This window comes from Anastrepha ludens, chromosome 6 (assembly GCF_028408465.1).
Source record: "Anastrepha ludens isolate Willacy chromosome 6, idAnaLude1.1, whole genome shotgun sequence".
Lineage (NCBI taxonomy): Eukaryota > Metazoa > Arthropoda > Insecta > Diptera > Tephritidae > Anastrepha > Anastrepha ludens.
The window spans coordinates 104,071,401-104,085,197 of record NC_071502.1 but is presented as its reverse complement, the minus strand read 5'-3'; the positions used below and the strand labels follow the sequence as shown (position 1 = coordinate 104,085,197).

The 13,797-nt window shown below is 35.0% G+C and overlaps 1 protein-coding gene across 7 annotated transcripts in view; it reads left to right on the top strand.

Moving 5' to 3' along the window:
* LOC128866909 (centrosomin) overlaps positions 1-13,797 on the top strand; it is a 64,668-nt gene that overhangs the window by 18,320 nt on the left and 32,551 nt on the right. For 4 of the 7 annotated variants that reach the window (XM_054107958.1, XM_054107954.1, XM_054107956.1 and 1 more), the window contains exon 2: positions 4,916-6,107. The exons of the other annotated variants lie outside the window; for them this stretch is intronic. In XM_054107958.1, the coding sequence (XP_053963933.1) occupies positions 6,025-6,107 (83 nt within the window). In that variant the 5' untranslated portion in view covers positions 4,916-6,024. The remainder of the gene's footprint in view (positions 1-4,915; positions 6,108-13,797) is intronic. 7 annotated transcript variants of the gene reach the window in all.

The window sequence follows — 13,797 nt, the reverse complement described above, 5'->3', positions numbered from 1 at the left end:
GCTTGACGGGCGGTGTACAGTAAAATGTGAGTGCCCATTATTTGGATTTTTGTGGCTGTCATTTTTAGTCTAGAATAGTTTTTTATTTGCAAACACATGTTGCAATTCATGTAAAATTGTGCTTTTAAATGGTGTCAGTATATTTCCTCTGGCCACGTTCAGGGATTACTTACGTTTTTATGTAAGTATTCGGACGGTTTAAGGCTTGGCAATTAAATTCTATTATTGCTTTGCTATTAGTGCTAACACTGTTTATAGTACCCGTCTCTTATTATTACAATTTTAACTACAAATAAAATATGTGATTAAGGAATCTTGACGATTTTTTATTATTGACACATCTCTACGCCTGAAAATATTTCTTTACGCATTCCATAATATCGAATTATTTTCAGCATAAAATATATCCTATAAATTTTTGCGGAATGCAGATAAAGTGACATTCCTTGGCTGGATATAAGCACGAGTCGTTAAGGAGCGAGATGGGCAAGATTAATTCGGCGAAAACAGGCAGGCATTCCTTGGGGGTTTTTGATTTTTCGTAGTACTTGCAAGCAAAAAAAAAACGATTTTCGCTAGAAAAAAGGCTAATTTGTTACTGTAAAATTAAGAATTATTAAAAAAATACCAAAAAAAAAGCTGCCATTGAAAGCTTTTGAATATTGTGAAGAGGTACTGGCAAATTTTTTTTCCATTGGTCCAGTTATGGCGACTTTGAATTATGGCGGACTTCATGGACTTCAAAAATGACAAGTTTCAGAAAAACGTTTTACAGTCGAGTAGAGGCATAGAAAGCCGGTCTGGAGCAGCGGATGCTCAATTTCTCATAACTTCCTTAAATATGATCCGACTTATATTAAGTAATCATTTGAAAAAATAAAAACATGCGAAAAAAACTTGAAATATTTTACACCTCCTTAAGGGGTAACACCACTGTACACGCGTAAAATAAACACGATTTTTAAAGAATTTTTTTGTGTAGAAGGAAAGGGAAAACAATCACTCTGACTTGGGAAGTTATTACTTATATACTAAAATACAAAACTACAAAGTTTGATCGAAAAATTTTACAAAATGGCGGCATTGGAGACATTTTTGTAATGTGGTGTCTCTTGAAGGAGCTCCGCGGCACGCAGCACAGAGGGTGCAAATTTTAATCTGGAACAAAGAAACATTTTTTTTCTTAATCTAGATAAGAATAGCTAGAGAAACACGTAGGGGATTTAAAAAATATTTATTTTTGTGGAATTAGCAAGCATTTGAAGGAAAAAACTCTATTTTGGACTAAAAAACGGCACTTAAATAATTATAACAATCGTTTAAATTAATCTATCGAAAATCCCCTACGCTCTTCTCTTAAGAAGGTTATTATACAGACGTAGTGAAAACCCTGATTAAAAATATTTAAAATTGTTTGAGTTATGCTGCGTGCCAATTTCAGAAAACGTGTTTTGAGGAAAACGCGTTTAAAGTTTGGAAATTTAGAGAAGTCGTTAGGTAGCAGTCACTAACGCTTGGTTAAAAGCTTCAAATATTTATGAAATAAACTTCGGTAACGTATAAAACTTTTTGTTCTGTATTTTAAAAGGTTCAAAGAATTTTTTAAGCTTATAAAAAAAAAAAAATTTTTTTGAAATTTCTACAGTGGTGTTACCCCTTAAGGTAACGTAAAATCGTCTGTCGGGGAAACGAGAAGATCAGGCTTAACCTAATTTTAGCCAAGATGGTGGCAAAGTGACGAAATGTTGAAGTAAAGTAACAATCAAATTTGCAGATAGGAGTACAGGGTTGCCCATATTCGAGGGGCCCATGTGTTTTTTTTTAAAGCAAAGAAAAACACAATTTTTTATCATTTTAATATATTTGGTTCAATTAGATTTGTTGACATTACTTTTTGAATATGATATCTCTCAAATGGCCGCCTTTAGCCTGTACGGCGTATTGTGTCGGCTGGAATAGCGGCTATTTCCTCACGAATGTTGTTCTTGAGCTATGGTCTTTGGCTTATTAATATAAACCTTTGATTTTAAATATCCCCACAAGAAAAAGTTAGGTGACGTTAAATCGGGCGAATGCGGTGGCCAGTCAAAATCGCCTTTTTTCGGCGTCAAACGACGAGGAAACAATTTCTTCAAAAAATCGATTGTGGTGCGAGCTGTGTGTGGTGGAGCGCCGCCTTGTTGAAATCAGAACTGCCTCATACGCTTTCGACGAATAATTGGCATCACAAAAGTGGGTATCATATCGCGATAGCGCTCCTGATTGAGGGTTACAGATTGACCATCTTCATTTTCGAAGAAAAACGGCCCAATAATCGTTTTCGCACTAACGCCGCACCAAACAGTGACTATTTCGTCGAGGATTTTCAGTGGCTTAAATACGGCAATTTTGCTTGTTTACCGTCCCATTCTTCTTCTTTTGACTTCTTTTGTTGAATGTAAATTTCAACAATTTGGGAGCGCTCGTGTACTGTTCTATGGTAAAAATCTGCTTGGACTGACGCTTCCAACGCGGGATGTCATTAAGCGATCTGACGTCTCTGTCAAAAGATACAGGGGTGCCAGATGGGTCCGTAGAATATGGGCAGCCCTGTATTAAAAAAAGCGCTGTTGATAAAGTTAAGAGTTTTGTGGAGGCTGTGGTTGGGCAACTACTGTTATTGTTGTAGCAGCATAAACGTTCAGCAAACATATACGAAATATATGCTGCTGAAGTGACGGTCCTTGGCCAGATATAAATCCGGGTCGCTTCGGTTACGTAGAACCGACTGTCGTGGAAACGCAGACAAGAAAAGTGCACTTAAACGCTCCCAGTGTGGTTCTCAGTACTTTCAAAAACGCTGGGTACGTCTGCACAGAGACAGCCCAGCCAGTTCATTTTACTTACTTCTACTTTCTAATATCAGCTGCTGCAGTAATCATTGCAAGCTATACCCAGCTTGCTGGTGTGTGTGCTGATAGTCCAATGACCAGTAAGAATGGCGATGAGTCTGATTTTCGCTAAATAGATTGGATGTTTTCTGAAAATTATCTTCGGGCCATATGAGTTCAATAGATTTGCAACTGGACGCCGTACACCAACTATTATTCGATTGCCGTATATGGCCTAGGAAAAGAGATCCGAACTGTATGTCGAAAACAAAGTTGAAACCTTAAAATACTAAAAATCTCGAAAGAAGTCGAAAAGTTAAAATTTATATTAAGTAAAACAAAATATTATATCTTGTAGTTTATGGATTTTATTCCCATCAAATAGAATCTGACACAAAAATACTGCAAATGGCGTAGCCGGAGTTAATCCATTGAGATTTTGTTTTTTTAACTTTCTAATACAGAAAGAAGTTGCAACACAAAAATACTGTAATAGCTTAGCCGGAAGATTCCTCTAATCCTTTGCAGGAAGCGAGCAGCATGCTTTATTTGTTCCAGGTCGGTGAAAGTGTTACCGGAGTACACTTTCTTGCAAACTCGTCTGCCCTCTCGTTACCTGTTATCTTGTCGTTCTTCGTTACCTACACCAATTGAACAAGCAAACTGTTTGCCACCATGTTTAGGAATCTGCGGCACTTCACTGCTGCCTTCAAATTCATCATGGCAGTATTAACTGTCTTAAGAGGATCTTGTCTGTTTGAGCACAAATTTACTTTCTAGTTTTTGTAATTGCAGCTGTTATCAGCTTCTTATATGGCCACCGGTTCGTCCCGAAAAACATTGCAGTAATCTGAAAGGAGAAAAACCCGTGTAATTCTCTAGTTGTCCAGGTTAATTGGCCTCTATTCTATAGCTGGGTCTGTACGTGCAGTACCGAATGGAGGCATGGGTGCTTCAGTCTCTATTTGGTTTGTTACATCTGGTAGAAGGTCTCTCTTCTTTTATCAACACTTTGAATGTCTAGCGAATACGAGTTTGGCAGATATTCCCAAATTGTTGGGTTTCATTATGAAAAAAAAAAATTGGTTTGGTGCGAAATTAGTCTCATGGTATCACAATACCACCCTCATCAAAAACTTCCCGGAATATATTCAGAACATTAAAAGTACAAGTTTATTCCTCAAAAATGAGACTATCGTAGGAAGCCATATCAAGTGAATTCTATGGCGGTTGGATGGTATTCGTCAGCATAGCTTTCTTTTTTGAACGAAAACGACGTGCTTTGTTTTGATGTCAGGTTCTTTGCAGCAACGCGGCGCAAACCCACACAATGACCTGAACGGACCCATACCCAAGGACCCAATGTCCAAGTCCTCTGCCAGCTCTAGGATGGTTAATTTGCGATTATTAATAAAATTTTCTTTCATTTTATTGATGTTTTCATCAGTTTTCGTTGTGGAAGGCCTGCCATTACGTTGGTCATTCTCCATGGACTAGGAATGGGTAGGAATGTTAATCACAGATGTGGCAATCTAACAAAAAAACAGAACTCAAAACAGTTGACTTAGAGTGCCACCTGCCAGTTGCTCCGGGAGCTTTTTGGTCAAGGTAGCAGGTCTTTTGGGTTTAAGTGGAGTGTCCCTCTTTTTGACCATAGAGTGGGCAGCACTAAAACCTAAACTCACTCAACTTGACATGGCGTGAGCTAATTATGTGTATGGAAAATAAAATTGAAGTTTGTAGAAAATAGGTTTTTTGCAATCAAAGAACAGCATTACTTATATCCCTTCTATATGTTGCCTTATTTTGTGTATTTTTTTATCTTTGCTTAACTTTGGCCAGCTGTCCCTCTGACCGCAAAAACGTAATGTGGCATATGGACCATTTCGAAATGCTTACATTAATTTCCTCTTACACAAATGTTCGCAAGCGTATTTTTATACAGTTCTCTACGAGTTTTAATTTTTTGTTGAAGTTTTTTTTCGCAAAACATATCCATTAACAACTGCACAACTTTCTTACCCTTTCCCCAATTTTCGACACAGGTGAATCTCGCAGCAGCAGTAGAACAAAATTGTGACCAAAAATAAATATCTACAATACATACATACGACGTATATAGTATGTATAAACGAAAAAAGAAAGACTATGAAATATTGTTGATGCATGCAACAGCAGGCAATTTCGCACGGATTTGCAGCTAGGCGAGATCGAGCTGCAAGTGACTCATTGCTAGAGGAGCGCGCGTGTACCGTCTGAGACATACTCGTACGCGACTGCTGCTGGTCGCTGGGTTGACACGCTGGCGCTACTTTAGTTATTTTAGAAATAAAAACGTGAAAGTGAAGCAAAAAAAAGAAGAAGAAAAATTAAAAAATTACTAAAAACACGTATTGCCACAAACGTTTAAGAAGTCCCCTCTTTTTTCAGTTGTTGCTATTTTTTTTTTGGTTTTTTTGAAAAAAAGAAGGGCTAAATTAGTTTTGGCGGCAATTCAAAATTCGGAACTTTTGGTGGCCTCATTCGTTGTGGAAGCTGATTTGAAGTGAATGTTTTTTTTGGAATTTCTATTTTTGCTAACTTCTGTGCCTTGAGCCGCTTTTGATGTGTAAAAAAAAAAGAAATGTTGTAAAAGTATCTGTGTGTGTATATGAAACATTTATGATTTACGACGAGTCACCAGCAAAACGAGAAAAGAAAAAATAAGTAAATGCACGCATTTATTTATAAATATTACCGCTAAACAGTGAAAAAGGGTTTGCCAGCGTGGCTATTTGTTTACTTAACGCGCGCTTATCAGTTTAACCAGAAACTGACATCGATAACGTGAATAAGACCCTCAATGCAATTAGTCAAATTGAAATCGGAAAAGTCTGAAAATAAATAAAACGCTGATAAAGTCAAGTCCAAAAGAAATTTGGTTGCCATACTTAGGATAAAAATAAATCAAACAAAAGAAAATATTAAAAAAAAATTACAACATTTTTACTAAAGTAGTGCCAACCATAAATGTAAAGTGCCAAATTGTAGTAGCAGTAAAATAACAAACTACGCAAGTAACGAAACCAAAGATATATATCCAAAATTAGAAAATAGCACAAAATCAAACGACCAAAAAAAAAAAAACAAAAGATTAATCATAAAAACACCAAAAATGTCGGGCATATTCCGTAGCACTTCGTTGAACAACACCAGTCATTCTACACCGCAGAAACGCTACTCTTTTGGCGCTTTTTGGTAAGCATAGTTCAGCACTCTTTGCTAACTAACCATAAATTTTTTATGTACTAACTTGTTTATGGCCATTTCCGCAGAATTTTTAACATCAATAAAATGCATGTGTTTCTTCGCTAGTTCTGCGATGCAATAAAAATTAGAGGAAATTCACAATTATGTAATTTTTATTTTTGATTTTTCCGTATCTCAGTGGATAAAATAAAGCAATTGAAAAACTAAAAAATTACATAAAAGACAAGTAAAGAAGTAACGGGGTTTCAATGGTGGCATAATAATTTTGTATTTACTTACAAATAATCCCTAAAATAACTTTTTATGATGTCGCAATATCAAAAAGTCATTCTACATATGTTTTGAATGAACCTCACACGAAGGAGCAACGTTTGAAAATGATTAAAAACGATGACAATTGAGAATTATGTTAAAAAAATTTCATCAAAAACGGGGCTTACTGATCTCAAAAAATCGATCGCTACAAAATTTTTCGCAGTGGTCATATGAGCGTTACATAAATTTAACACGTTTTACTTCTATACTCTGGAATAAATATTAGCCCTCGATATCTCAATTTATTGCTTTGTATTTTATTTAAAAACTAAGTTGGTATGTCTCTATTGAAAATCAGTATTTTTTTATAACGCAACTTCTGCTGTCTGTCGAGTGGGTTTGTGAGTGACTGCTTGAATGTCTAATGGGAATACAAGACATTTTTTTTTATTTTTTTATTTTTGTATTAACGATTTTGTTCATATTGTTTTATTTAAACTTTTTTTTGTTAAAATTATATTTTGGTTTTTATAAAAAAATTGTTTAATTAAATTTAAAATTAAACTTTTTAATTAAATTTTTTTTATCTGAATTTTGTTTTACATTTATTATTATTATTTTTTTGAATTATTTAAAATTTTTCTTATTTTTTTTTGTTTAAGGGGTTATACGCAGTTATGACTTTCAAAAAAATCGATTTTTTATTGCATTTTTGTAATGTACATATATTCAAAAGTATACGCACGAAATTTGAAGTAGATCTAAGCAATACTTTCGGAGTTATACCTAAATATGTAGAGATGCCTCGGCACGTTTTAAGGTAGGTATTGAAACTTTAAACGTGTTTTTTTCAAAACGGCATTTTTCAAGTCGGTGTACACGATATCTCGAAAACGGCTTGTTTGATCGGTCAACCGTTTTAACTCAATCTTTAAAGATACATTTTCTAGTAATTAATCGTTCCTTTTGTAAATCTGATACTTATTTTCCATTTTATAATCAATTTACGGCCAAATTTTAACGTAAAAATCGAAATCATTTCTTTTAAAAGCTGCCATTCTGTGAAAATTCACTATCTTGATTAGCCGAACGATTAATTACTAGATAATCTAATATATTAACAAAATTTGTTTGGTTTTTTGATTTCAGATAATCCAATCCTGAGTTACGATGTACACCGTAAATCGTCTTTTTTTAAAGGAGGTTCCAGAAATCGCCTGCAGCGCGCTCTATAATCAACATTTTCAAAAAAAAAAAAATTTTGTTACGTTCTTGAAGGATGCTTTTATAACCGCCAAAAATTTTCAAATTAAAATATTCTGAAGTTTCTTCAGGATAAATCCTTGACAACCCGTCTTTTATTTGCTTCATAACTGCGTATAACCCCTTAAGTTTTTTTATTTGTTTTAATTTTATTTCATGTAAGTTTTTTATTTTATTTACATTTTGTTTATTATATTTTTAAATGTAATTGTATTTCATTTTTTTTTTAATTCAAATGTATTTCACTGTTTTTAATTTTTTTATTTTTAATTTGTTTTGCTTTTAATATTTTAAAATATTTTGGTTTAATTTGTTTTTTAATTTGGTTTTTAGTTTTTTTTTTTTAATTGTTTTTGTTTTTTATTTAAAAATTAAAAAAAAAAATTTCTGTATATTCTCTTTTTTAAAATATTTTTTTTTAATTTTTTTTAAATTTTCTTTTCAAATAAATTTTTTTTTTTAATTTTCTTTTCAAATAAATTTTTTTTTTAAATTTTCTTTTCAATATTTTTTAATTCAAAAAAATTGTTTTTGTTTAATCTAATATTATCTGGACCTTTCAAATTTGTGATTAAATTCCTATGGGTAGAATGCGCTTTTCCGAAAATTTGGTATAAAATGTTTGCATATCGATATTTTTTAATTTGTTTTCACAAATGTTCAAAACAACTATTTATACTATTTTTTATAAAATGGCAATCCTCTGAGTGCATTTCTGCTATGAAGAAAGCATCTCATAAGAACTGACATTCGGGGGCGGCATAAAACTGTAGGTTCCTCCATTTGTAGACTAATATCAAGACGCAGGGAAACTTCCACGCCTAACAAATGATTAATGCATCAATTATAAATATATTATGAATAAGTTCGTGCGGTTTTTTTTTCGAAATTTGAAACTTTATTGACGTAAAATGGTTACAAATTTAATATTCAAAATATTGTCCATCGCTTACTACTACTTTTTCCCATCTTTCTGGCAATTCACGGATTCCCTTTGTGAAAAATTCGGTCGGTTTTGCCGCAATCCACGAATCGATCCATTTTTTGACTTCATCGTAATTACGGAAGTGCTGGTCAGCCAGGCCATGTTGCATCGATCGGAAGAGATAGTAATCGGATGGCGCAAGGTCTGGACTATACGGCGGGTGGGGTAGGACATCCCATTTGAGCGTTTCTAAGTATGTTTTGACCACTTGTGCAACATGTGGCCGAGCATTGTCATGTTGCAAAATAACTTTGTCGTGTCTATCGGCGTATTGCGGCCGTTTTTCTCGCAGTGCTCGGCTCAAACGCATCAATTGTCGTCGGTAGACATCCCCCGTAATCGTTTCATTCGGTTTCAGTAGCTCATAATACACAACACCCAGCTGGTCCCACCAGATACACAGCATAACCTTCAGGCCATGAATATTCTGCGCCGACGTCGATGTTGAAGCATGGCCAGGGTATCCATACGTTGCCCGACGTTTTGGATTGTCGTAATGGACCCACTTTTCATCGCCAGTCACAATTCGATGCAAAAAACCCTTTCTTTTGTGCCGTTGAAGCAGTTGTTCGCATGCCATAAAACGGCGTTCAACGTCTCTTGGCTTCAATTCATACGGCACCCAATGGCCTACCTTTCGGATCATTCCCATGGCTTTTAAACGTTTGGAAATGGTTGATTGATCAACTCCCAAAGTTTTTGCAACCTCTTCTTGCGTTTGAGCCGGATCTTGATCGAGCAATTCCTCCAATTCGGTATCCATGAACTTTGGCGGCGCACCCTCGCGTTCTTCGTCTTCCAAGCCAAAATCACCACTTTTAAAGCGTGCAAACCACTTCTGGCACGTTCGCTCAGATAGAGCATGCTCACCATAAACTTCCACCAAGATACGATGACTTTCGGCTGCTTTTTTCTTCATATTAAAATAATGAAGAAGAATTCCCCGCAAAAACACATTATTTGGCACGAAATTCGACATTTTCAAGTGTGGTAAAAATATTGTTGTTTACGCTTCAAATAAAAAACTTATACTGACGTTTGTGCCTTACGACAGTAGCTCTCCAATGAATGTTTGGAAATGTGGATCGATGGAATAATAATCAAGTTACGCCATCTGTTGTAAAACCGCACGAACTTATTCATAGTCCTATAATATCACTTAGGCCCGTCTTGTCCTTAAACAGACATGACATATTAACAAATCATTGTAACTTACGTAAATACAATAATAACTGGATCAAACCCGATTTGAGTCATACTGAATGCATCATGAAGAAATTATAAATCGTATACGCACACTAATGCTTTTGGTACATGCCAAATTTTAAACTTTAATTGAACGTATTGCGATAAAAAGGGGCGAAAGAAAAAAGACAAGAGTGCACCAAAATTCGTCTCATGCCGCCTGCAAGTGCAAAGTAAACTATTGAAATACAGTTAATTTTAGCTTTTCGGTACGCCAAAACTGTCGCGTCCGTTCGTTTATTTATTCTTCTTTATTTGGTTTTTGTTATTTTTTTTTTTAATAAAAAGGGTTTTATTAATATTTCCTATTGGATTGCACGTAATTCCGTCTGCATAAACAACAGAGAACTGCCGACTACAAACATTCATATAAATATGCCTCTGGATCATTTGTTGCATAGTAAGTTCAAATGTGCTGTGCCCTACATGCCCACAACAGTTATCTGCATACATACATACACACGCTTATGGACAAAATAATAGTATCCCTAATCGAATAATAGAAACTTTGTACAAGATTTATAAAAATGTGACAAATTTTCATTAATTTCCAATTTTTTTAATTAGATAAAAAAAGTTTTGGGTACGCAGTTTTATAGCCCATTCAATTTGAGTATAATAAAGTGCAAACTTGAAGTAGCTCAAAATTCTCGCTCATTTTTGATAAAATTCTTTTCTGACGATGTAGCGCAATTTCCCCCTTTGATTTATATGATATTTGTTGTGGAATGAGCTATATTTTTATAAAAAAATTATGAAAATTTATGCAACAAAAGAAAAGTATTTAAAACTGTTCTAAATATAGCGTTTCTATTATTTTGTCCGTAAGTGCATGTGACATAAACCACAAAAGTAGATACTTCTTGGTATAATGCGCGTGCTGCGCACCACGTGCGCTTGTTTTAATGCACATACCTAGGTACTTTGATGCACATACACACATACATAGCTCATTTAATGTAAAACACTCGCAAACATGAGTATTTATGTAAGCGTACATACTATTTCCGTTTCCTCTTCCCACTTCCTCTGTATCTTCCATTGAATTATAATAACTTTATTGATTGTTAATTTTTCTGGTTAAAATAATCTTTCTTTTGAGAAGCCATAAAAATTATGTAAACTATGTACATTTTCACTTAGTTAAAAGAAAAGAAAAACTTACTGCATCCTCTTTTCTTGGACTTTCGTCACCCCGCTTCAATTGTTGTATCTCTGCTTCAGTGTGTTATTAGTTCCATGCAACACAATAGAATCTCTATTTAGGAAAACAGCACGATCGCTATTCACATACACACACATACTTACGCCTACGTAGTCATATTATAAATATATGCACATTTATCGACCGATTACGCTTTCCTTCACTTCTGTAACATTTATCTCTTTATTTTGTAGTTATTTCGCTTCAAAAGTGCATTGAAATGAAGCACATAAATTTATCTCAAATATCCATATATGCCTGGCTGGCTGGCTGCCTGGCAGTCTTTCTTTATCGCTGTATTATTGTTGTATTTATTACGAGTATTCAATTGAAAGTGCCCCAGAGTTTGAGTTTATTTGAGCTGATAAAGCGAGAGATTTGCAAATGTAAATTTGCATGTAAATTCTTGGGTTAATATTTTAAAAGGGTGTGTCATTGTGTTCTTTAAAATGATGTATCAAAGAAAAAGAAAATGGCGTATCAAAGAAATGAGAGCTAAGGAGTCAAAATTTTAGACCCGCGAAGGCAGTATAACTAAGGAGAAGATGGTGAGATGATTTCACTTCATTTTCGGTAGAACTGACGCACAATGGACTCAGAAGTAATGTCGAGTTTCACAGCATAAATAGAACTGACGCACAATGGACTCAGAAGTAATGTCGAGTTTCACAGCATACATAGGTCCTGTAGGTGAGTAGGTAGGTGGAAGTGGCAGTCGGTCTTTAAACCAACTCACTTAGACTATTGCCGACTCATTGTGATACCACATTAGGATACTACTCCTCGTTAAATAATTTTGTTCTAAGTGCAAGCCCATTGATCTGGCTGACACTTATATCCCTAAAGTCATCAGTATCATTCAAGAAAGATGAGCCAAAGTATCTAAATCTAGTGGCATGCCACGCAAGACAGTTGCAGCTTCTGCAATAGTCGAAATGAAGTACATACGTTCAATCTTTGGGCAAGTCGACCTGTGATCGAAGCAACTAACCTAGAGACGTTTTTCCTTGACCAATTAACGAGCGCCTTTGAGCGTTAATGGAACCCGCAATTCGAGAGCTGTGGCTTTGAAGATTCTTTGAGCGCCTCCGATGCACACGTGTGCAGAGAGTCTCATGATTTTGGAAGTTGCTGTACTTTCCTAGCGTCTTTGAGTTGAACGAAACCCACCTTTCCAGGAGTAGACCACAGATAGTCAAGGAGATCTCAGTTCTCTCATTTCGCGGGAAAACTACCTTGCAAGTCCCCTGTCTAGCCAGTTCATCTGCTCCGTAGTTTCCTGCAATGCCACTAGGACTGTGGTACCTAGACGAGGGACAAATAATTCGGTTGCGATCGAGACTTCTCGCCCTGCACTTCTTTAGTTCTTCTAAAAGTATATAACACGGAATGGAAAAAAATAGAAGGCTTTACTGCTACTCTTCTCAAAGTTTATACATGCCATTGGTAACGTGATTTTGGCGCCTGCATTATTTGTTGGGTGTACGGCCTCCCATTTGTTACAAATGATGGACAAAGCTGTTTTCAATATAGTTTACTCCAAGGACGGCAATGGCAAACTTTCGAGTACATTTCTGCCATGGGAAAAATCTTGTCATACAAATCATCTCCTTTTCGACATAACACTGTTGATTCCTCAATTTCTGGAACTAACCATTTGTATAGTGATTAATTTTGCACCATCTTGTATTTGTTTATATCGTAGTTATTTACATGCTATTGCTATCTTGATTAATCTTCTACACCCTTCTTTATCTGCGTACAAAAATCCATGTTGTGATTAGCGAACAACATTCCAATATGCGGTAGTGTTCTAAATTGTCTTGACCTCAAAGTTACTGTACATTATCAGCGTTCCGTGTTGAAGTGAGCAATAATTATTTGCAAATGAAAAGGGAGTTAACGACGCGCTGTGCAAATAAACATTATGCTGATATTCAAATCTCCCACCAACAATAGGTACGTAATACTCAAACACGGGCTAAACATCATCCGACACCCCTTGGCTTCGGCACGTAGCGAGAATCATAATAACTGCATACACTCTGCTTTTGTTAACTTATTAAAGCAATATTCACTACTCGAGCGGTGAAAAGGCAAATTAGTGAATAAATTAGTATTATCGTAAAGCAAGCGTGTGTACTACTTGTAAAGTTAATAAATCTCAGATCGGCGATGGCTTTTGAGGTTATAATAAAAACTTGAGCAGCTCTGGCATAATTGACGATTAAGTGACAAATTAAATTAATACTTCTTGAGTATCAAAAAAAATATATATATATAATATTGAAATATAAAATACTTTCATTTAAATAATTGAAAATTACCTCTTGAGTAGTTAGGCTCTTTGTTAAGTATTAAGAAATTTTTTCATAAAAATGTATTATATTTTAAGACTTTTACTAAAATAATTCGAGAAAATATTAAGATTTACGTAAGTTGGACTGATAAATCGTGAAAAATATGTTTCCAAAGAAACCGTATAGCCTAGACAGACGGCGGCGTTAATCGGGATTACCGGCGCAATTAATTCTCATTAAAATTGTAGTGTGACAGACGGTTGTTACGCAGATTAGGGAATGGCTGATTTGCAACTTGGATTGTTTTGTCAGTAAAAGATGGATCGCAGGCAACAAATACGGGTATTAGCCGCCTAATACTAGGAAATAATAACTTATTTAAAAAAATCTTAAATTTCAACTTTTTTAATTGCTCCGAAACATTAA